Source organism: Grosmannia clavigera, assembly GCF_000143105.1.
Source record: "Grosmannia clavigera kw1407 unplaced genomic scaffold GCSC_160, whole genome shotgun sequence".
Classification (NCBI taxonomy): domain Eukaryota; kingdom Fungi; phylum Ascomycota; class Sordariomycetes; order Ophiostomatales; family Ophiostomataceae; genus Leptographium; species Leptographium clavigerum.
In genome coordinates this window covers 519,651-543,217 of record NW_014040779.1, presented here as the reverse complement: position 1 = coordinate 543,217, position 23,567 = coordinate 519,651, and the positions used below count along the sequence as shown (strand labels likewise).

At 55.1% G+C, this 23,567-nt stretch overlaps 6 protein-coding genes across 6 annotated transcripts; 3 read left to right on the top strand and 3 right to left on the bottom strand.

Annotated features, from left to right (window-relative positions):
- Positions 1–16: 16 nt before the first annotated feature.
- On the bottom strand, positions 17–3,668 carry CMQ_4976 (glutamine synthetase; the record flags this gene model as incomplete). Its single annotated transcript, XM_014315912.1, has 5 exons — positions 17–816; positions 890–1,125; positions 2,148–2,570; positions 2,642–3,149; positions 3,230–3,668. The coding sequence occupies 5 exons, from the start codon at positions 3,666–3,668 to the stop codon at positions 17–19; spliced, it is 2,406 nt and encodes an 801-aa protein (XP_014171387.1).
- An 872-nt stretch (positions 3,669–4,540) lies between these two features.
- Positions 4,541–5,523, top strand: CMQ_5020 (short chain dehydrogenase reductase; the record flags this gene model as incomplete). Its single annotated transcript, XM_014315956.1, has 3 exons — positions 4,541–4,599; positions 4,660–4,801; positions 4,870–5,523. 3 exons carry the CDS (start codon positions 4,541–4,543, stop codon positions 5,521–5,523), a joined length of 855 nt encoding a protein of 284 aa, XP_014171431.1.
- Positions 5,524–6,082: 559 nt separating this feature from the next.
- CMQ_4999 (citrate synthase) lies at positions 6,083–7,599 on the top strand (the record flags this gene model as incomplete). Its single annotated transcript, XM_014315935.1, has 2 exons — positions 6,083–7,029; positions 7,104–7,599. 2 exons carry the CDS (start codon positions 6,083–6,085, stop codon positions 7,597–7,599), a joined length of 1,443 nt encoding a protein of 480 aa, XP_014171410.1.
- Positions 7,600–10,937: 3,338 nt separating this feature from the next.
- CMQ_5015 (mRNA-nucleus export ATPase) lies at positions 10,938–14,373 on the top strand (the record flags this gene model as incomplete). The annotated part of the gene is made up of 2 exons (XM_014315951.1): positions 10,938–13,564; positions 13,635–14,373. 2 exons carry the CDS (start codon positions 10,938–10,940, stop codon positions 14,371–14,373), a joined length of 3,366 nt encoding a protein of 1,121 aa, XP_014171426.1.
- A 518-nt stretch (positions 14,374–14,891) lies between these two features.
- Positions 14,892–17,714, bottom strand: CMQ_4927 (uncharacterized protein; the record flags this gene model as incomplete). The annotated part of the gene is made up of 3 exons (XM_014315863.1): positions 14,892–15,080; positions 15,148–17,193; positions 17,259–17,714. The coding sequence occupies 3 exons, from the start codon at positions 17,712–17,714 to the stop codon at positions 14,892–14,894; spliced, it is 2,691 nt and encodes an 896-aa protein (XP_014171338.1).
- A 2,831-nt stretch (positions 17,715–20,545) lies between these two features.
- On the bottom strand, positions 20,546–22,089 carry CMQ_4952 (gram-negative bacteria-binding protein; the record flags this gene model as incomplete). Its single annotated transcript, XM_014315888.1, has 2 exons — positions 20,546–21,488; positions 21,557–22,089. The coding sequence occupies 2 exons, from the start codon at positions 22,087–22,089 to the stop codon at positions 20,546–20,548; spliced, it is 1,476 nt and encodes a 491-aa protein (XP_014171363.1).
- Between the last annotated feature and the right edge of the window lie 1,478 nt (positions 22,090–23,567).

Below are 23,567 nucleotides of genomic sequence, written 5' to 3'. Positions count from 1 at the left end.
ATACTGCTGAGCCTGGCTATGATTCCCCTTCCATCTTCCGTGTCGCCAGAATCACAGACACGGGCCACTCGATCGCGATCGTGCCGTTGGGCTGCGCATGGACAATCGCCTCCAGCTCCTGCCATTCGTCCACAGCCCAGGTAGTGTCGTCAAAGCCCAGATGGCAGCTCGCCAAGAAGCCGCGAAGCCAGGCCGTGTCCGCCTGGCGGCCCCACGATCGGTCGCACATGTACTCGCGCGCATCCTCAGGCGCCACCTGGCTTGGTGCCTCTTGCCACAGGGCCGCGTCCGGATCGACAAAGCAGAACGGCCGCGGCTCGTCTGGCGATACATTGATGTAGACCCGGCGAGCACCTGGTTCAAACAGGTCCCCCGGCAAGGGCACAAAGTCGAGGCCGGTCATGGACTTGGCCAGGCCCTGTACAGCAGCCGGGAAGATCCGGCCTTCACGTAGGAGCCGCAGCGTCTCGCGGCTCGCGGCGCCGTACCACAGCGTCTCGGCACGCGGGTTTCCCGGGAACAGCAGGCGGAAGCCGTACGTCACGGCAACCAGGCTGCCACCGGGCTTCAGCGTTGCCGCGACCGAGCGGACGGTGGCCTCGCCGTCCATATAGTGAAAGGCCATGCAGACGGACGACAGGTCCACTGATCGGGGAGGCAGCCAGGCGCTGGCCTGCTCGGCGGGACCTTGGTGGAAGGCAAAGCGCTCGGACGGCACCAGGTTGGCTCTGGCCGTCGCCAGGTTGGCCGCACCGGCATCGGACACGACCACCTTGGCGAAGTGGTGGGCGATCACCGCGGCTGCAGTCCCAGGACCTGTTGCAGCAGAAAAAATGACGTTACTCAGCATCTCTCTGATCCTCAGCCCAAACTATGAGGTGCTACATACCCGATCCGAGATCGTGGGCCGTGTTAAGGCTGCCACCGTGACTCTTGTGATGCGCCAGCCACATCGAGAAGAGAGACGCGGGATAGACGGGCCGGAACTGGTGGTAGACGTCCCAGTCAAGGCTCTTGAAGGCAAACGGATACAGCACTTCCCGCTTCCCGTCCGCTGTTACCTCCGTCTCATGCCGCCCTTCTAGGGCTCCTGCTGGATGCGATACCGGGCAGACTTGTTTTATGCTTGCCGCCATGTTCTCGTGTGTTAGTGGTAGTGTAATTTCGAACCCACAATTGCTCTCAGCTTTTGGAGAGACACATACGACGTAGAAGAGGACCAAGAGGGAAGACAAAGAGACCGATGCAACAAAGACGCAACATTCTACGAGGAAGCGCGGCTGCCTTGAAAAGTACCGATCAAGAACGCCTCTAGCTTCCGGACACATCTCCGGCCGAGGAAGGGATGGCACAGCCATAGAGCAACCACCAGCCAGCCATGAGGAGAAGAGGCTAATATAGTAGTGAAACCATGTCAGCAGCCACCCGCCCGGCTCTTCAAATGGCAAGGACAGCGGAACAGGAAGCATCTTGCTCACCGTATTCGGAGAATGATAAGCCAGGAGGCGCCTATTTGTGGCGGAAATAAGCCGCAGATGTGTGGAAGCTGGTAATAGTTCACACTCCCTTGGCACTCAACATTACTGAGCACGAATGCAGTTGCGAAGAACAAACATCCGAGTGGAATGAAATCGAATCTGCTTCGAGCGAGGTCTCGTTTCGACACATGCATATGCACTTGAAGAACCATGGGCGAGTTTGAAAGAAAATGGGGGCCAACGAGAGGAATGCCGATGACAATTGACAACAATTGCCAGGCCTGTTTGGGCAACGCTGCCGCGGAAATGTTCCGCTCTGTCTTCGCTACGCCTCCACCGGTGGCACTGATGTTGCACGCGTCTGCAGCTCGTGCCATGCTTCACCGACGAGACTTCCGAATGACGTGGCAATCCTTTTGCGGTGGAAAACAAGCCCAGCTGAACGTCTCTAGCAGAAATCTTGGCAAAATAACTGTGTATGCAATGTCTATTTCTCCATGCATTTGTCTCCAATCTGCTGGCCGTTGTTGTCACCGGTCCAGTCTTTTAAACATTGCTCGTTCCCGGCATTCCCCTCTAAACCGTCTCGATATAACGCTTTACCTCCCTGAGAATTAAATTCCCGGATTAGCATCAGCGCGTCTTACAGTGGAAAGGGGGAAAGCTTACCAGTCTGTCACGGCTTCGTCCCATTGGCGGATTTCGTGTTCTCTCGTTCCGCCAAAGTGGTCGACAAACTCGTTGCCAAACACCTCCCGGGCAATGCTTGTCGGGGCCATGAAGCGGTTGGTGGCCTCCCGCAGACTGCGGGCCAACCGCTCGCCACCGTCGTTCGTCGTGCCTGCGCCGTCTTGCTTGCCCAGGGGCGGGCACGGTATCGGCAGCTTCTTCTCGACGCCGCGCCAGCCCAGAGCGAGGATGGCAGCAAGAACAAAGTGCGGGTTCGCGTCGGCACCAGCCACGCGCACCTCGAAGCGCGTGGCGCCCGGCTTGGACGTGGGTGGCGAGATCAGCCGGACAGACGCTTGCCGGTGCTCCAGCCCCCAGGACACGGTAACGGGGGCCCAGAAGTTCTCGACCAGGCGCTTGTAGCTGTTGATTTTTGGGGTGCTAGCAGCGGCATGATGTCCGGCAATCCCTCGAGGATACCGGCCAGGAAATACCGTCCCATCTCGGACAAATGCGCAATGTCGGACCATGGCGCATCAGCGTCAGGTGTGTCCCGAGCCAGCAGGTTCTTGCCCGTCTTCTCATCCACCAGGGAAATGTGCACGTGGCCGCTGTTGCCCGGAAGACCTTGGCGCGGCTTGGCCATGAAGCATGGCGTGATGCCGTACTTGACAGCCACCGACTTGACGGCAAACTTGAACAGGCTTGACCGGTCGGCCATTTCCTGAATCTTGCCAAACTCCAGCGCCGCCTCGTACACGCCTGGGCCGCTCTCCGTGTGCCAGCCCTCGATGTCACACTTGAACTTGTTGCACGTCTCGAAGATGTCGTAGTAAAAGTCTTTGTTGACCACCGGTCGCGTCAGACTGTAGCCGAACATGCCTTGTGTCAGTGGTGGCAGGGACTGCACCGGGTTGTTGGCCAGGTACGTGGCTGTGGATGGCTTCCTGTCTGCGCCCGGAGTGTCGGATGGCGTCAGGAAGTTGAAGAACTCGTATTCGACTGTGCGGCTTAGCGAAGAACTGCAAGACAAAAGGATGCGCTGCCAGCAGAGACGGCTGGTGACCCGGGACTGTGCCTACCTCCGGCCATGGCGCCGAAACCCCGTTCTTTGAGCTTGTCGAGCTGGCTGGTGAGCAGGCCGCGTGAGCAGACGCTCAATGGCGCCATTGTGTCCGGGTCGAAGAAGCGAAGCAGAAAGAACGGCACGTTGTCCTCCCACGGGATGCGGCGGAACGTCTGCAGGTCTGGGACGGCCAGGATATCCCGGTACCCGTTCTCCTTGTTGCTGATCCGGAGCTCGCGGAAATACGTCATGTCGTGCATGTCCCAGCCAAAGATGACGGAGCAGAAGCCGAAGCCGCTGCTGACGATCGAGAGGAACTTCTTCTTGGACATGAGCTTGCCCCGCAGCATGCCGTCGACGTCCACGCCGGCCACCTTGACCTTGACATCGCTGCTGAGGATTTGGGGCAGCTTCTCCGCCGTGATGGAACCGTCGTTGGATGATTCCTCGGCCATGGTTTCGTAGCTCTGTTTCCGGTCGATGGCGTGAGATATGATACTCTTTTTTCAATTCTAGCTGCAGGAGGGGACGATATCGGACATTTGAGACGAACAGAGCAAAGTGATATAATGAGTACAGCGGGCTGTCCCCTCCACGGCTGGACGCAGAGATTGTCCTGAAACCGGTCGTATCTGACGAGTAATAACGCATTCACATATTGTAACAGCTATCTTTGGGGGAGGGGCAGGCGATAAGGCCGAAAGGACGGCAAAAGAGACTAGTCGCAAGCTCTTGCAGCTTTTACGTCACGGTTTCACTGAGCGCGATTCTGGCTGGTGGTTGCAAGACGGCAGCCGTCCTGTCCGGAAACGGAAGGTGCTTACGGGTCACACGCCACATTCCCCGAAACGACCGACATCTGCCTCGAGCACGCTGCGCCCAGCGGCCGGGACTCGCACTTGATCGTCGGTAGGAGAGACTGGACATCCAGGTACGGATGGCCTGTTACTTGTCCACCGTGTCGCTCGCGGGCCGACCTCGCCCTGTCAAGCAAGATATATGTCGCGTAATGCGATGCTTTTGGCGGGGCAGCCAGATTAGCTCTATCATCGCAGTGGACCCGTCCAGCCAATAGCCATCCAGAATGGGCGATGTCGGCTAAGCTGCCTGAATCGAGAAACGGACCCCTCTGGGTAATGTAATCTTTTGCGACGCCGACACCGCGCGAGTCTGGTCTATCTTCCTTTTCCACCAAGTAGACATCTTCCATCTCCTGTGTGCCTCCCGGGTCCTTCAAATTGACACTGAAATCCGCCTTTTCCGTCCAGAAAGTCGACTACCAGCACAGCACAACCAGACCAGACCAGTCACATCAAAAACGGACAAAATGGCATCTCCCGTTGGGCGTCTGCAGGGCAAGAATGCCATCGTGACGGGCGCCGCCGGGTGAGTTGTTTCCAGGCGCATGGGGGGATTGGGGGCGAATGAGCTGACAGTGGCGCGAAGTGGCATCGGTCTCGAGACCTCGATCCTGTTTGCAAAGGAGGGCGCAAAGGTGTTGATGGCCGACATCTCGGCGCCGGCGCTGGAAAAGGCGCTGCTGAAGGTCAAGGAGCTCGTTCCTGGGGCGGCACGGGTCGAGACCACGGTCAGTCCTGTTCTTGTTTTGTCCCGGCTCTGTTCCGGTTCCGGGCGCTGACGCTGACGGGATGCCAGACTTGTGACGTGTCCAAAGAGGCACAGGTGCAGGCCATGGTCGAGAGCCTGGACAGCTGGGGCGGTGTGGACGTGATCTTCAACAACGCGGGCATCATGCACGCCAACGACGACGACGCGGTCAACACGCCGGACGCGATCTGGGACCTGACACAGAACATCAACGTCAAGGGTGTCTGGTACGGCAGCAAGCACGCGGTGCTGTCGCTGCGCCGCCACAAGAAGACGCGTGGTTCCATCATCAACACGGCCTCGGTCGTCGCCCTCGTCGGCTCGGCCACCCCTCAGCTAGCCTACACCGCCAGCAAGGGTGCCGTGCTGGCCATGACGCGCGAGTTGGCTATCGTCCACGCTCGCGAGGGCTTCCGCTTCAACTCGCTCTGCCCGGCCCCCCTCAACACTCCGCTGCTGCAGGACTGGCTTGGCGACGACAAGGCTAAGCGCGCCCGCCGTGAGATCCACTTCCCCGTCGGCCGCTTCGGCGAGGCCGTCGAGCAGGCCCAGGCCGTCGTCTTCCTCGCCTCCGATGAGGCCAGTTTCGTCAACGGCCACGACATGGTCGTCGACGGCGGCATGACCAAGGCCTATGTCACCCCCGAGGGCCCCGCCCCGGAGGCACCCCTTAACAACGCGCTCAAGAACACGCTCAGTTAAGCGGTTTTGTTCTCTGTCGGGTTGGCTGTTTGTTTAAGGAAAAAATTAATCTGCATGACTTATCACATTCTGCTTCTGTGCTGAGTCATCCTGCTGTGTTCCTGGACGGACGCCAGACTAAGTCCGGCTTCTCCAGCCCATTAGGCTACCCCAAACTCGGTAAGCATGTGCGCGGCCATGTGCGGCAACAGCGCATTGCCGAGGGTTCGATCGGTTCTTTTAGTGAGGCAGCAACCCGCTGTAACAGGGCGGGGTATTGGGGTACAGGGGTCATCCGTCGTAGCTGTCGACTTCTGCTTTGCCGCCTACCCGTTACCGAATGATAACCCGCCCATAAGCGAGAGCCCTCGGTTCTTTCCCTGGTATTCTGGGCCATGAGCTGCACCGGAGGGGAAGGTACCGCATGTCAGACCGTACCTTCCAAGACAGCGTAAAACAAGCAGCTCGCGCTCGCCTACTCTGTACTGCCTGCTTCTCTTTCGTACTTCCCAGGAAGAGCCCTGAAGATCGAGCATTAAGCACCGCATACCGTATACCGAAACGCGTTCTTTATTTCGCCATGTCTGCCCGTCGTCCTGCGTCGAGGACGCTCAGCGCGCTCTGTGCCGGAGCCCGTCCTGCAGCACGCCGCCCCAGCACGCTGCCGTCCTGTCGGGTTCGCTGCTATTCGGCCTCGACCGAGCCGGACCTCAAGGCCACGCTGCAGGAAGTCATCCCGGCCAAGCGCGAGCTGCTCAAGAAGATCAAGGCGCAGGGGTCCAAGGTGATTGGCGAGCTCAAGGTGGAGCATACGATCGGTGGCATGCGTGGACTCAAGGCGATGCTCTGGGAAGCCAGCGTGGTCGATCCGGACGAAGGCATCCGCTTCCACGGCCGCACCATCAAGGACTGCCAGCGCGAGCTGCCCAAGGGCCGCACCGGCACCGAGATGCTGCCCGAGTCCATGTTCTGGCTGCTGCTGACGGGCCGCGTGCCATCGACGGCCCAGGTGCGCGCCCTCTCGCGCGAGCTCGCCGAGAAGGCCGCCCTTCCGACCTTTGTCAACGAGCTGCTCGACCGTCTGCCGGCCGATGTCCACCCAATGACCCAGTTCGCCATCGCCGTGTCAGCCCTCAGCCACACATCCTCGTTTGCCACCGCCTATGCTGCCGGCCTCGCCAAGGCCGACTACTGGGAACCTACCTTTGACGACGCCATCAGCCTGCTGGCCAAGCTGCCCACCATCGCCGCCAAGATCTACCAGAACGCTTACCACGGCGGCGGCGCCCTGCCGGCCCAGATCGACCTCGACCAGGACTGGTCCTACAACTTCGCCGCCATGCTCGGCAAGGGCGGTGAGGAACACGCGAACTTCCAGGACCTCCTGCGCCTCTACCTCGCATTGCACGGCGACCACGAGGGCGGCAACGTGTCTGCCCATGCCACCCATCTCGTCGGAAGCGCCCTTAGCGATCCCTTCCTTAGCTACAGCGCCGGCCTGCAGGGTCTCGCCGGGCCCCTACACGGGTGAGTCTTTTGCCCCTTCTGCGTCCTCTGCTTCTTGTCTCCTTCCCTCGACACCGTCTGACAGAACCCTACAGCCTCGCCGCCCAGGAGGTTCTCCGCTGGATCGTCCAGATGAAAGACTCTATTCCCGAAAACTACACGACCGAAGACGTCCGCACATACCTCTGGTCCACGCTCAAATCAGGTCGCGTTGTCCCTGGCTACGGCCACGGCGTGCTGCGCAAGCCCGACCCACGATTCGAGGCCCTAATGGACTACGCAGCGTCACGTCCGGCCATTTCCGCCGATTCCGTCTTCCGCATCGTCAAGGCCAACAGCGAGATCGCCCCGGCTGTACTCAAGGAGCACGGCAAGACCAAGAACCCGTACCCCAACGTCGACTCCGCCTCGGGCGTGCTCTTCCACCACTACGGCTTCCACGAGACACTCTACTACACCGCCACTTTTGGCGTGTCGCGCGGCCTCGGCCCGCTCGCTCAGCTGATCTGGGACCGCGTTCTTGGCTTGCCAATCGAGCGGCCCAAGAGCATCGACCTCGCCGGCATCCAAAAGCTGATTGAGAACTCGTAAAAGCCGTTGTTGTGAGCTCTTGGGTGTTCCTCGCAATACATCCGGCTCTGTTGCAATCAGAATCAGCTTTGCTCAGCAATAGCAAAGGCAACCTCATTTCCTCTGAGAGCCCTCGCACATCTTCAAGTAAAGTGGCCTGCACAAAAGAGGGCAGTATGGCCCAATAGCAATAACTTGGTTGGCGAGTTCCCCACTAATAAATGTCTCCTAAATAAGACGGCAAATAAGCTTATATTCACACATTAAAAGAAAGCCAACGCTAGCAAAGTATCGTGTCATAAGATACGAGTGCCGGTGACGAGTTAAAGAAATTGAAAGAAAATTGAAAGAATTCACAGTCTGTTTAGTATGATATCCTTACCATGAAGGGTGACAAGTTTTGGTGGCTATTAATGATGTTTACTTCTTTTGGTACTCCATATTAGCTAGAAGTAACTCTTGCTGTTTACACGTGCGTCTCAATGTATGTCAACAAAAACACATCCACTAAGATCACTAATCTAGGCAGCGAGTATTATCATTGAAAGATGCCTATCGTGAAACTGATATGCAGTGCTTTTGTAAGAGGCCATTCGTAATACGGAGTAGAAGGGAACAGGGTTTTGAAATAGGCTTGGAAAGGCGTTACAAGAGGTGTACTCTGTTCAATAAATTACAAAAAAAGGGCTTTGAATGCAATAGTAGGACGCACGTGATGCCGCGTGGAAGATGTCCTCGAACAACTCTTCTGATAAGACTTGGAAAGTCACAAACTAACGAATAACAAAGTCCGTGTAAGTTCACAAAAGCTAAGTAAGTTCCCCATTTCATAGCCGAGAATGAAGACAACCTCAACATGCTTCTCCTTCCACAAAGACTGGTCAAGACCGTCTGCAGCCTTGAAAAAAGCACCAACGTGTGCTCTAAGGTGATCACACCGGCTGTGACTTGTTGAACTCGTCGGAAAAAACATCAGTCAGGAAAAAAGTCGCGTTATTGTGACAAATGAAGGTAACATGTTCTCGGCCTGCACTGTCGGTCAAAATGTTCTTGTTGTTGAAAGTATCGACACAAAGATCTTCTTTGCACATGCGGCTCGCCGAGATAAGGTTGCAAGGGACAGTTTGGCGAGGGGAGAGAATTCGGAACTATGAACGTAGTTAGAGTACCATCACGTTTCTTTGCTTCGAAGACAGCGGTGCCAGTTAGTGTCATGCGGTCTATACGGCCGTTAGCAGCAACGCCCTGAACTGGAGCTTCCAGCTTGTGAACATCTGCAAACCACTTGGGGGAGTTGAAAACATGATAGGATGAACCACCGGATAGCAAGACTGCGTCTGTGACTTGAATACCACCAGGGATCGCTACTTGCACCGATACAACGTTGAGGCCGAAACTTTCCACACTGCAACTAGGCAGGATAATGACAGTCAACTGTGACTGCTGGGTCTGGCACTGTTCGTTGCCTCGGCGACGTAATACTTGGCGATCAGCTCCAGCGTTTCCCCTCAGCTCAGGGTGTAGTTTAAAACAGCGCGCCTCATCACCAGGATGACAAAATTGGCAATTACTACAGTAACCCCAGTTGGGAGGATGCTGATTACGGCATCCGAAGCAAACAGGCTGATCGGGATGACGTTCCTTGAAATAACCTTTTCTCTCCTCCACACTCATATTGGACACCGCTTTCTTCTTCTGTAGTCTGTTCTTGCGATTGGCACTAGCCGGGAGATTGGTCGTGGAGGTTGGTCTTCTAGCAATTGCTTGATGGAGTGACATTTCCAAAAGCACTTGGAGCAAGGTGGTGCACTGAAAAGTCCCTTTGTAACGGGCAATAATTGCTGGAAAAGCTGGCTCGAATCTGAAGCAGAGAATGCTGCACTTCATCGCGTCAGGGAAATCATAATCGGTTCCTTCCAGCTTCTGTGCAAGTTGCTGAAAGCGTAGCAAAAAGGCGCTGTGAGTAGTGAAAGAGGATAGCTTCAGCCCTGCTAACTCAACACAGGCATCAGACAGGCATCCGCTCCCCAGCAGCAGGCAGGCGCAGATGGCTTCATAATTTCGATGGGGCTCTTTACAGCTGTAGGAGAATCCATGCCGAAGCAAACGCTGATGCATGCCGCTTGTTGTGTTGAAGATGATGTTGGATACTGTAGATCGTGAAAGCTCCCACTTGCGAAATTTTTCAATGCATACAGCCGTGGGTTCGCCTTGCGCATCAAACACCTCCTCTGGAGGGGCAACTGCCTCTGTGTTATGAGCTTCATTGTCTCTATCATAGAGAATAGTGCGAAGGCCGTGGTCCCAGGTGTCGAAGTTATCTTCAGTCAGGTTGGGAATCCGTATGACCAGCCCGATGGTAGTGACCTGATTCATGGTGAAAAGCTTGGAAGCCCCTGAAACTTTCCGCGGCGGGCGAGCTGAGAAAGAAACGGCAGACTGCTTCCCAGTTGTCGAAATAGACGAAGAAGACTACTGGAAAAAGGCTTTTCACCTTACGGTACAGATGAAGCAACGGAAGACAAGCTTCACATCGATAAGCCGAAAGGCCCAGGTGAAGATGCTAGATTGGCTAAAATATCAAAGTCTAACCATTCAAGTATAGATAACGATAAATTATCGTTACTTTGATAAATTCGATGCTTCTTACAAGCCAGGCTGACCTGCAAGTGATGAGCATGTAATATGTACGGAGTACTCTGGTAGATTGTCGATCATCAACTATTAGAGCGAAACTAATAGAGCACAACTTTTGTGAGTACATGACCGGGATGCCTTACTAATCGAATTGCAGCCTGTGATTGGCTAAGTCCCCCCACCAGTCTTCATGCATCCCTATGCCCGTCTCTATGCCAGTTCGTGGGCCAGTCTCAAACGCTGTGTAAATTGTACAGGGAAGAAAAACGTAAAGGGGCACACGCGCGGTGAATGTAAACAACTCAGAGGACAATTGCGGCAGCGTCAGCCTAATACGGAGTCCCCATCTGCCATTAGATAAGCCGGGTGGCGGCCTCGTAAGCCAATCTTGAGGGAGCCAAGTCAGCCGTAAGCATTAGGCGGCAAAATCAGGCTTGCCAGTCTTGACATAAGCACTTCGGCTCGTGTCCGGGGGCCAATAGATAAGGCAATATGTATGTACTTTCGTAGGGGATAAGGCAAAGTAAGATAGAATTTTTTTTTGGCGGGGTACAGATTTTTTTTTGCCGTATTTATTTTCAGTAGTTTGGGCTCTTTCTTTGCAGCCCCCTCTTTTTACATCCTTTATCGTCAACTCTGCGTGCAGTCTATGTGCACTTTCAGAGGCGGCGGCCAACTTTCACCACTCCGAATCATCCATCGGCATTCCAGATCATATTACAATGCCGCATCCGGTTCTGCCTTCCATGAATAAGTCGCTCCCAATCCTCACCAAAGCCGACGGCGATGGGCCTTCGCAAGCAGACATCACTGCAACCCTGAACGAGATTTTCACCGCTACCACGTCAAATGCATCCGTCGAGGCTGCGTATCGCCTTTGCGATGCCCTCCTGAGCAGCCCGGCTGCCGGCTTTCGTGGCCTCACCAAATACGGTGTCGTTGCCGAACTGAAGAAGGCGGCGGGTGATAAGAAGAGCGGTCTTCGCCGGGAAAGTGCACAGAACCTTCTCGGTGCCTTGTTCGAGCGTTTTCCTTCTCGCCAGCCGATCAGCGAGGTCATCTTCCTGATTCAGGATGGCGGCCTAGTTGCTTGTGCGCTTGATGCGCTCGCTGACAAGGGCAGCGTTGTCCGTGATGCCGCCCAATACGGACTCGATGCTCTGTTCACCCAGCTGCATGCTGAGGCTCTGGTCTCCGGCCTCCTGCCTGCGCTCATCACCTATCTGCACAAGAAGACGGGCAAGTGGCAGGGCACAGTCGGTGCTCTGAAGCTGATTCAGCGCATGGCAGACAAAGCCCAGATCGATATCAGTACGACAAAGGCCGAGGCCATCGAGAAGGAGGCCCTGAGAGACATCATGGGTTCCCGGCTGGCCTCGCTCATCCCCATTGTTGAGGCTGGTATGCACGATCTCAAGACTGAGGTCGAGAAGCAGTCGGTGCAGACCATGACGTCGGTCACAGCGCTTCTCTCCAACGACGACGTCGCCCCTCGCCTGCCGCTTCTCATTGACACCATGCAGCACCCGTCGGCCCAGACTCTGCAGAAGGCCATCCATGCTCTTGCTCACACCACGTTTGTCGCCATTGTCACGTCGCCAGTTCTGGCTCTCCTCACTCCTTTCCTCGAGCGGTCGCTTAACACCCCGACTACGGCCCAGGAGGTGCTGCGCCAGACGGTGGTCATTGTCGAGAACCTGACGAGACTGGTTCACGACCCCATCGAGGCACGTACGTTCCTTCCCAAGCTTCAGCCTGGCGTGAAGAGCGTCATGCAGCGCGCTTCGCTCCCGGAAGTGCGTGACCTGGCGACTCGGGCTCTCAACGTCATGGACGTGGCCATGACGGCTGACGAAGCTGCTGTTGTGGAGCGGACCACTGCCGATGACGTGGCCAAGGTCCTGGACGCAGAGATTGCCAAGAAGGGCGGTCTTGCGGCCGACCGTGCCGCATACGACGTTCTTCGCCCGTACATCGGCTCCATGGTGGCAGAGGACGTGAACTTCCGTTATGTCACCCGGGTTTCAACTCAGATCGCCCCATACATTGCCCCAGTGCTGAAGGACTCTTCCGCTCACCAGGCCATTGCCGATGCGGTGCAGGAGTTCTATGTCAGCGAGGATCACCGCAAGTATGGCGAGCCGGAGAAGGATGACGATGGCGAGACCGAAATTGTCAACGCAGACTTTTCACTGGGCTACGGCGGTATGCTTCTGCTTTCGCACACCAACATGCGCCTCCTGAAGGGCCATCGGTACGGCCTTGTCGGCCGGAACGGTGCCGGAAAGTCGACTCTCATGAAGAGCATTGCCGGCGGAAAGCTGGAGGGATTTCCGCCGCAGGACGTGCTTCGGACCTGCTACGTCGAGCACAACCAGGGCGAGGATGCCGAGATTAGCATTCTCGACTTCGTTTCCAAGGACCCAGAGATTGCGAAAGCAGGCCGGGCGCGCATCATTGAGGTGCTCGACGAGTTTGGTTTCACATCTGGTCCTGACGGCCGGCAAGCACAGAAGGTCGGCTCTCTGTCTGGTGGATGGAAGATGAAGCTGGCTCTGGCCCGTGCCATGCTGCAAAAGGCAGACGTCCTCCTGCTGGACGAGCCGACGAATCACCTGGATGTTGCGAACATCAGATGGCTCGAGAACTACCTCAAGACACACCTGGACGTGACCAGCCTGATCGTTTCTCACGACTCTGGCTTCCTGGACGAGGTCACCACGGACATCTACCACTACGAGCCTGGCAAGAAGCTGGCCCACTATAAGGGCAACCTTGCCACCTTTGTCAGCCACCACCCCGAGGCGAAGAGCTACTACACCCTGACGGCCAGTCAGGTGCAGTTCAAGTTCCCACCGCCCGGTCTTCTGTCCGGTATCAAGTCGCAGACTCGGGCTATCATCCGTATGACCAACGTGTCGTATGCGTACCCCGGCGCCACAAAGCCGCAGCTGTCGGATGTGTCTTGCCAGCTGAGCTTGTCGTCGCGGGTGGCGATCATTGGTCCCAACGGTGCCGGAAAGTCTACCCTCATCAAGCTGCTTACTGGCGAGACGATTCCGTCGACTGGAAAGGTTGAGAAGCACCCCAACTTGCGTATCGGCTACATCAAGCAACACGCTCTGGAGCACGTCGAAATGCACCTGGAGAAGACCCCCAACCAGTACCTCCAGTGGCGTTACGCACACGGTGATGACCGGGAGGTGCACATGAAGCAGACGCGTATCGTGTCCGAGATGGACCGTCTGCAGATGGAGAAGTTCATCGAGCCGGCCGCAGGCATGGGCCAACGGCAGATTGAGACTCTCGTGGGTCGGCAGAAGTACAAGAAGACGTTCCAATACGAAGTGTGAGTACAGCCCAACGGCGTCAATCCAACAACACCCGCAAAGCACTCCCATACTGACTGGCAACTTTAGGAAATGGAAGAACATGCTGCCCAAGCACAACACGCAAGTGACGCGTGAGAAGCTGCTCGAGTGGGGCTACGACAAGCTGATCCAGGAGTTTGACGATCATGAGTCGTCACGCGAGGGCCTGAGCTTCCGTGAGCTGCAGCCGGCGACCATCTCGAAGCATTTCGAGGATCTCGGCCTCGACCCCGAGATTGCCAACCACAACGAGATCGGCTCTCTGTCTGGTGGACAGAAGGTGAAGGTCGTCATTGCCGGAGCGATGTGGAACAACCCGCATTTGCTGGTGCTGGACGAGCCGACGAATTTCTTGGACCGTGACTCGCTCGGCGGTCTGGCAGTGGCCATCCGCGACTTCAAGGGCGGTGTCGTCATGATCTCTCACAACGAAGAGTTTGTCGGTGCACTGTCGTCGGAGCAGTGGCACGTGGCAGACGGTCGTGTGACGCACAAGGGTCGTGAGGCCGTGTCGACGGACCGGTTTGAGGACAGCCGCCCGGGCAGCGGGCTCACAACGCCGGGTGTGGCCACGCCGGCGATGTCGAGCGCCATCTCGAGCGCAGTCAACAGCGGCCTGGAGGACAACGCGGTGGGAGACCTCAAGTTCAAGGCGAAGAAGAAGCGCAAGAAGACCAAGAAGGACATGAAGGAGCAGGAGAACCGGCGGCGCCAGCGGGAGATTGTCTGGTTGAACTCGCCCAAGGGCACGCCGAAGCCGCTCGATACGGACGACGAGGAAGATTAGTGTCGGGGCCGAGAGCGTTTGGGGGGGAGAGAGGGGGGAAAGGGATTTGCTATTTTCATGTTGTCATGTCGTGCTCTTGTATGCTCCTTTTTGGCTTGTTTGTTCTTCATTGTTCCCCCCTGTCCCCCCTTCCACACACACATCCACGCAGCCTGTTCAGCAAAAGGTCATAGTTCTATATAGATTGGTTATGCGAGGTTAGACGTTAGAGGGAAACGGAATGCAATTGCAGGTTCTTTGATTCTTCAGGATGTGTTGGCCAGATCATGTGACATGGGTTTGATGAATCACGTGTTAAACTTATGGGCTAATGGGAGCCCAGACGGGCATCCGGTTGACATGAATCTCAACGCTGCTTGCGTGCTCCGTACTCCGTACAACAATTACGCTGTAATAATTAAACCAAATTAATCTATGAGCTGAACATCAATAGTGGCGACAATAGACAAGAAAAAGAACACGCCGATGAATCATGACTGTCATACCCCGAATAGTATCCTAATCACCAAGAAACCTAATCACCAAGAGAATGTCATCAACGCGGGATTGAGGGCGAATGGCAACAACAGATGCGATGCGGAAACAGTTGCCATAGGCAATATGGCAACAAAGTCTTTGATCCTCCAGTCGTATGGCACGAAGGATGCCTCGGCCAGGATAATCATGGCGACAATGGACACCAATGAAAACAGGATTGAAAATTTGAACTGTGGCAGTTAGTAGGCTGATCATGATCAAACAGGTAGCGGAAAGTTTTCAGAAAGGGGTACATACCCTCTTCAGCACTCGTGGGATCTCGATAAAGAAATTAGAGAACTCGACCTCTTTCGATGTGGCACCCCAGGTCATGTTTATCTCAAACATGTGTGACAGCAAGGCCTGAGAGACGTGCAAGGACAGGCCGCCAAGGAAGATGGCAAGGAGAAGGGTCCACTTGAAGTTTTCGTACAGAGAGTAAAGGAGACTCCGCTCGCCGACGCGATACCGCATGATTGCGAGGGAGATGTTGCCCAGGCCGTTGAACACAATGATGATGGAGAACCAAACCTGCCACGAGTCGACGTAGTATTTGTCCAGGTATCCGTTGAACCACCCCATGAGGAAGTAGTTGATCGTCGTCATGACCCACGCTGCACCGATCGCGTAATACGTGCCGATGTACGAGATGATGGTGACTTTAGATGTGAACCGGATGTTAGACCCCAGGAACCTACGGAAGAGAGGGGTGAACGGGCCCTTCCAGATCCATTTGCGAATCGGATTGAAGAGCAGCTCGTTGCAGCCGTAAGCGTATTTTTCCCAGCGAGCGAGCTCATCGTACACGGTGAGCGAGACGCCCTCTTTGAAGCCATCTCCAGCCCAGGCAGCCAGGCGGATGATATAGCCGTCGCACTGCAGACGTAGAGACATGTCGAAATCCTCAGACACATGGCTCTCGGACCAGAACTTTTCGTAGCCGTCTTCGTCAACATATGACACCTGCTGGATGGCGGCCCATCGCAGGACAGCATTGTGTCCAACAAAGGGGGCGACATCGCCGTTGGAAACCGTGTATCGAATGGCCGTGTAGATGAGATTGGTAAAGAAGGTGATGCCGTTTTCAAAGTAGTTGTGGACAACCTGCATGACGCCGGACGAAAACTGCATGATACCGACATCAGGCGACTGCTCCATTTCCGAAACAGCATCCAGAAGACAGTCGGACGGCACACGCGTGTCGGAATCAATCAGCAGGATGTAGTCACCGATGCGGACGTTGCCATCCGCCCAGGCGCGGCCATCTTCCTCGAGCACCTCCTTAAGCGCCTGCTCGTAAGCCTGAGCTTCGTCGTTCTGGGTCCAGTCATGGCCACGGTTGTACAGACTGAGCTTTTCCTCCACCTTGCAAGAGATCATGAGTGCAAAGTTCATATTCGAGGCTTTTTTGAACTTGCCGCGACGCTTGAATCCAGCTTCGCCGTCCTTTGGCCGCGCGACCCAGCCGATGTTATGGTCGGCGTAGAAGTCGATGCGCGCCCGCCGATCTTCGTCCGAGAGAAGTTGCAGGCCGTCGTCATTGACAAACATGTTGGCGGAGCCACCCTGCAGTTCGTAGGTTGATATTGCCTGCTTGATCGACTTGACCGTCGGCTCGATGACAGCAGCGAGACCCTCCTTGTACACCGGGCACTGAACCGTGACATGTGGAAGCATGGATGACTGCAGCCGATGTGGCCGCTGGGCGGAGTAGAACTTGGAGTTGACGGTAAGCTGCCGGATGGGGCCGAAGATCTGGGCCAGACAGCCGATGATGACCTGTGCGAAGAAGAGCGTGAAGAAGATTTGGATGGGAAACAGGGCGACCAGGGCAAGCCGTATGTAATTGTTGTCAACGGAAACCTCAATAGCCAGCTGGCGCCACGCTGCGCCGAGAGAGAGGGTGACGAGGATGATGGTGAATGTGACCAGCCATGTGTTCATCAGATGGATGGGCCGCTTCTCCGCTTTCACTTCGCCGCTCTCTTCGTCGATCTCGTAGTCCGTCACCAAGCCTCCCTTCTCGTCCTCGTCATCGTTGCTGCCTGACCGCCACACCAGGCCCATGAGCTCGGTCTCAATGTCCTTGGCCCTGCTCACGATATGCATCGCATCGTCGTCCCACACGACCAGCAGTCCTTCCGAGGCGATGAAGGCAGCAAACTGGTGCTTCCGGGCCCGTGCCAAATCTTCCACTGTAGGGAGGATCTGGATGCGGAGTCCGTTTAACAGCGGCACATCAACGGCGTTAGGCGTCCATTGGAGAAACGTCTTGATGACTCTCGAGTTGACGGTCATGGCACACTATATCAATCAGTCAACAGAGGTTTTGAAACGGGGCGCCTTGAGGCGATATGTGATAGGCATACGCGAATATTGAGTGCGGCACAAGCAACAGCAAAAGGCGAATCCACCAACTGTGGTGGACATGCCATATACTGTCCCCGAGTCTTGCGAAGCAAAACACCCTCGATCTCACCGCTGCCGTCGGAAACCCAAAGGCGGGAGCATTGCTGCTGATACAGATAGTTCACCATGACCTCATGCTTGATCTCGTCTAAAAAGACGGAGCTGTTGGTTCGATATGAGCTGACCCGAGACTGCGCCGACAATGACATGGGCCTGGAACTTGGTCCAGACGGTGTAGGTGGTGCAGCCGACAGGCCGTACAAAGTCTGATCATGTCCTTGTCTCACGGGCCGAGTCGGAACCTTCTCTGAAGTGATGGGCGGCACGGCACTTCTCGTGCTCGGCGGCAGCTCTGTTTCGTCCTGTGCTGCCTTCTTCGACCCCTTCCTGATCTTGTAGAAATCAGGTAGCCCCATGGCTGCGTCGAGGTCTGTGATGCTGGAGATGCTGTCGAGAAGATATGCGGAATCTCACGACTTCCCCACACGTGAAACACCGGCAGTATGGCAGAACTGTCGCCTCCGTCGCCTCTGTCTAACAACAAGCGTGAGGCTGGGCTGCCAGCTTCTGGGCCGCACTGAGGCGTGCTGGTGTCAAGACAGGAGCTATTGGTGCATCGATTCAGAGAGATAAAGCATGCCCTGGGCTTATAGGCAAGATACGGTCCAGTACCAGAACGGTGTGTCGAGATGAGGCTAGACAGTATGTCCACCAGCGTCGGACTTAGCGCTCTTGCCTGAGTGCAAGTCGAGGACGTCGGAAGTGACGAGAAGTCAGACGAGTGGCTGGAGACGAGAGAGCTGCACTGGGAGGAGGAAAGAATGGGGAGGATTGAGGGGACCTAGGGCAAATATATCGGAAGGAGAGTGGGGTGTATGCTTGCAGGACACAAGGCATAGCGAAAAGAGAGACAATTAGGAAAACCAGAGGAGGAGAGAGGCGTAGGCAGCGAGCAATGGGACGGCCAGAATTGGGGACCACCTGATTGATTGGCAGCAGCCAAGGTATTCTGCTACCAACCGGCCGCCAAAAGTGTTGTCCGGATGGTGGCTGGAGCTATTGATTGCTGGTTCAGCACACAAAGTACCCGTGCTCCACGCCCCGGCTGGACGGGCAGAACGTGCTTCATTTTCAGACGAGTAGTCGGATGGAAAAGGACGGACGGATCCACCTAAAGGATGCTAACGCCTCCTTCAAGCCCAAGTCAAAGTGGGCTTGTGGTCGGGGACAGCGCTTTGAATATAGCACTCAAAACATGAGGCAGGCACCGAGACCAGAGGAAAAATAAAGAAAAACAACTCGAGCAGGGGGGTGCGTGTTGGCCTCGACATTGGCGATAATGGAAATTAGCAAAAGATCCTATAGCTCCCATTTTAGCTCATAGTCATACATACGACGTAGTAGTATGGAGTATCTTACCAAGGCCACACGGGATTTGGCCAGAAGCAACCATGCGCCATACCTTGATTACCCGGGCCCAGGCGCCACCAGAGGGCTGATCAGAGACTGTGGCCATTTCTTGGAGAGCTTTGTGCTCCTGCAAGCGTACTATGTAGGACGCTGTTCTGCGGGAGCAGTCATGAGGTCGAAAAGCTGCCTGCGTGGCCAAATGAAAGGGTGCGCCCAGCTAACCGCTCCGGCATTGCAACCGTATTCCCGTAATACTCTGTACGAGTTTTCGCATCGTGTCTTGCACGCTGTGACGGAACGAGTGGCTAGGCTCTCGCGGCCAAACAATTGAACAGGGGTGTTGGGATAGAAGCAGTTGAGCCAAGAGATGGAACACGAGCTTTTGGGGGAAAACTAGGCACTTGTCGCCTATTGGACTAGTCGAGGACAAAACCCCTGAAAAGGGCCCTGTGGGGAGAAAATAATGCAACCAGGAACGACGAGTACGGAGTAGGAAAGTGCGTTCTCGTTTTTTATTGCGCCTAGCACATGCGCCTTTCCTCTTTGGGTACCCGCCGTTGGCTGGACATTAGTGCTTTTTGTTATTTTTCTTTTATTGGGTTTTATCGTTCACGTTTTTACCTTTTTTTCTTTTTTTTTCGTTTCCCTTCAAGATCAGCGAACCTTACTTGAACTCCACTTCTGAGTCCGAATTACTCGTGCAGATATCGTCACTCTTTTTGTGCGGATAACGTGGTTACACGGATGGACGAGTCGCATTTTCCGCTGCAACATAGGTGGATGAATGTGCCTTGCCCCCCCAAATACTGTACTCTGTAGAAGCAAGTCGTCCGCCGATGAGAAACAGAGCCATCTCGCCCGCAGTATCATCAACCCCAGCTGTCCTATGCAGTCCTTCTCCAATTAATCCAGTTTAGCCGTATCGGAGACATTTCTCGCAAACTCCCGTCCCCAGCCGCTACAGGTCTCATCGTATACGGGTGCCTCGGTGCAGCCACTGTATTACAAGTGCAAGCTGCAGCCGAAATACGACGACATGCAGACCGGGAGCACATTGGCAACCACCCCAATAGTTTGACGTGTACCACCTCGTATCCTTTCCTTGCCTATACGTATACGAGTACGAACAAGCGCAGCCATTTATTCGCCAGCCCCCGATTAGACTTGCATATCACTTGCTGCACCCATCTTTGAATGAATGGCTGGTCGGGATCTGACGATCTTCGATAAGTCCATCTTACTATCTGGAAATGTCGCAGAAATAAAAGAAAAGGCCGAAAAAAGGAATTCTCCGGTCGTCTGTTATCAATGCAGCTTGTCGACCGAAGTACGTAGGCGGTGACAGCGCATCGCCATCCCTGCAGATGTATCGACATGCAGCATTAGCGGCTTTGCCAGCGTAGTTTCGAGATACATAGTACGAAGCTGTATGCAGATCCTACAAAACATGTTTCGTATCTAGAGCAGAGTCTGGCCCAGACTCGTCGAATCAGGATGTCGCCACGCTGTGACATCACTTATTGGATGTTGTTGGCCCTACAGTATCTTCGGTGTTCCTCTGTATCGCAGGTTCACTCGTTCAGCTCGTCCATGACAGATGACAGCCAAGACAATCCACCTGTCTTTCCGAACGGGTCAAATTTCCGAACAATAATCCGCACATGGCGATCGTGACGTTGGTATTTTCATAAGAGATGGCAAGACATTAATGGAATCGCCGCTACCAATCGAATTATGCAGTACCCAAAAAATGGTCGCACCTCGTAGCCCACAACTGCGGCCGTTATCGTACGGTATCGCGCATCTGCAACAAACAAAGTCTAGGCGGGTGATGGGGTCACAGATCTTCGCTCCCGTCACACTGTTGCCACATCTCGACTTTGCTAACCTCCATCTGGGGTTGTTTCCAGGTGGGATACCATTTGGAGCGGGCATTCCAAAAGTCCTTCGGCGCATTCGTGCTGGCGTCCAACCACGGCTTACCATCCTTGTTATCTTTGAACCATCCATTGGTACCTCCCACTGCAACGTTGAGAATCAAGTAAAACTTTTGGTCGAAAGGCGTATTTTTCCGGCCGGTCTCTGCCCATACAGTGTCCACTTCGGTGTAGGTTTCCGATGTTGACTGTGCGGCGAAGTTTCCACGCTCCCACAACGGCGTCTCGAAGTTGGTATACAGCACCTGCAGCAGGCGAGAGTTGACATAGGTAAAAATGTACTTTTCTGACCACTCGATGCCAAATGTGTTGAAGCCTTCCGAAAATGTCGTATGGTGCGCCGAGTGCTTGACATTAGTGCGCCACCAAGCATCGTCAGCCACCGAGGGGCCCCAATGCAGCGTCGATGCCATGACGTTGTTGCCGCCAAGAGTATACGTGTGGTTGTTGCCGCGAGACTCCATGATGTCCATCTCGCCGGACGCCGGCCAGGTCCCGTACGTGTCCTTGACGGGCATCATCCAGATAGCAGGCCACAGCCAGTCGCCCGCAGGCAACTTAGCAGTCACTTCAACGCGACCGTACTTGATGGAGACGCTGCCCTTAGTGGTGATCCGTCCGGACCGCGTGGGCGGCACGACGCTGCTGTTGCCGGCGGTCGTGTTGGTGGCGGCGACACAGTCCTTGAACACAGTGGATGTGCAAGAGCCGTTTGCCAGGAGATCGATGAGAGTGTCCTTCTCCATGAGAGTCGCATCTTGGAGAGTGGGCATGATCCAAAGATTGCCGTCACGGACGAAAACATTCTCGTCGTCCGCCGTTGTCTCTTCAAACTCGCCGTTGCTGCACGCGTGACACGTATTAGTCAGTGATGCAGAAGCACGAGAAGAGCGTGGCATATAGAAGCCTACCCAAATCCACCCACCTGGACCTCTTTGGTCCAGATGTCCTTTCGAAAGCCTTGCGTGAAATCGTCGACGAGCACCATGCAGTACTTGTGCTTGACCACACTCTTGAGGCCGTCCCAGATGAGAATACCCGAGAGGGCCAGTCCGACGGCGATGCCGATGAGTGGCAGATAGGTCACCCATTTCTCCCTGGGCACTTTTTTCCCCAGCCACGGCTTCTCGATGTCGCCCTTCTGGATGCGGCGGCTGTAAAAGTAGCGATGGGACTGCTCATCCAAATGAGCATCGAGCGCACTGGTGCCGCCGGATGACCCAGGCCGAGAAACACCTGGGGTGGCGAACGGGTCGAGAGTGGCGCCATGGCTAGCAACAGCGGATCTGTAATCGTTGCCATCGTTGAATGGGCTTTGCCCAGGGCTGTCGACAGAGTCGCTGAGCGAGGCTGGCGCCTGGGTGGAGGGATGCAGTGATGCTGGTGCTGATGGGCCTGTCGCAGATCGGCCATGATCACGTGGGGCGTTACTGGTTTGCTCCATCTCTGAGAATGCAAAATACAGGCAGTGTGTTTTCCTTGCAATTGTCGAGAAAACTGCCAACAGGCTGCAAGCAGCCAGCAAGGGAACAATGGAGGAGACAATGAAACAAATTGGCCCAGATCGCAGGAAGAAAAAGGGGAGATAACGAAGACGCTCAGAGGTTTTGGATACTGAGGAGAAGCTGGGCTGGACAGCAAACGGGGCAAACTCGTCACGCTGCGCTTCCCTTGGCCACAGCGGTCGCTAACAGAGAGGGTCGTAGGTGCATTCCCTGTTATATTATAGCGAGTCGGTAAACCTGCCTGCCGCTAAAGCCCCAAATATTGGTCGGTGTATACTCCATGCCGGATAGTGTCTCTCGGGGCTTCAGCACACCCCAATCTAGGCCTTGGCTCGGATGTCTCTCAGCCAGGGTGCGCCACTTGTACACCGTACCTGACCAACGTCAGCAAAAGAAAACTTTCCGAATATCGCTGACAGAGATAGTATTGGTAAGATACAAAGTATGCAGGTGGCTATAGCCTTCCGTCGATCAAGCCCGGGTCACAAACCAAGAGGTAGCAAAAAAGGCTAGCTATTCCGGGAAGCATAGGTTGTCCCGTTTAGGCTAGTCATATCTTAACGCTTCACCCCAAAAATGTGCCAGACGGGCTCCACTCCGCCCTCACTTGCGGTACGGAAGGATCGCAGCCTCCCAAATAAGACCAGAAATACAGATACGGCTACCAGAAGCGGACGCCCAACAAGGAAGGAGTCAGCCAACATCTTACGCGAAAGCTGCTTGTGAGAAGCGCCGAGATTACGGAGGACTCGCGGTCTCCTTTAGACTCCGGGTGCCCTTTAGAACAAAATAGCATGTATCCCCGCCGCCTTGATCGATAATTGGGTGCGCCATCTCTTACATATTCGTAATCCGTACAGAGTACTCCGTACGCGCCCAGGCTTTGGTCAAAAAGTACGCCACGCAGCTGGACGATGCGAGCAAGTCCAGCTGGCAACTCCGACTTGTGGAGCTCTTCTGCATATTCGTACATGCAACAAAGCATCATTCAGCTACCCGCTAACGCATGTGTGTGGTGCCAAATCTCACTTTATTGAGCAGGCTTCATGCGTACTCCATGCGGTCTTTTAGCCTGGTAAAAGACTGCTCCACAACAAGAAGGACCGCTTCCCAAGGTCGTTTACCCATTCCATCTACGGATACACGTGCGCAAACGTATATATGAGAGCGCGGTCTTTTTAGGAGATTTAGCCTCAAACTTTACTTGTGGAGACTGCGCACTTCCCTGCAAAAGCCCGATCGACAAACCATTGCCGACAGCCTGTTCTTTTTTTTTAGTAGATATTGAGGACAAGTTGAACGAACCGTTCGTCGGTGCCAAGCTGGCGGCGAGCAATATCTGCACTGTTGGCGACTAGCTGTAAATAGCCTAAAAAATATCTTTCTTTCAACTCCGCCAACAAAAAGGATGCCAATG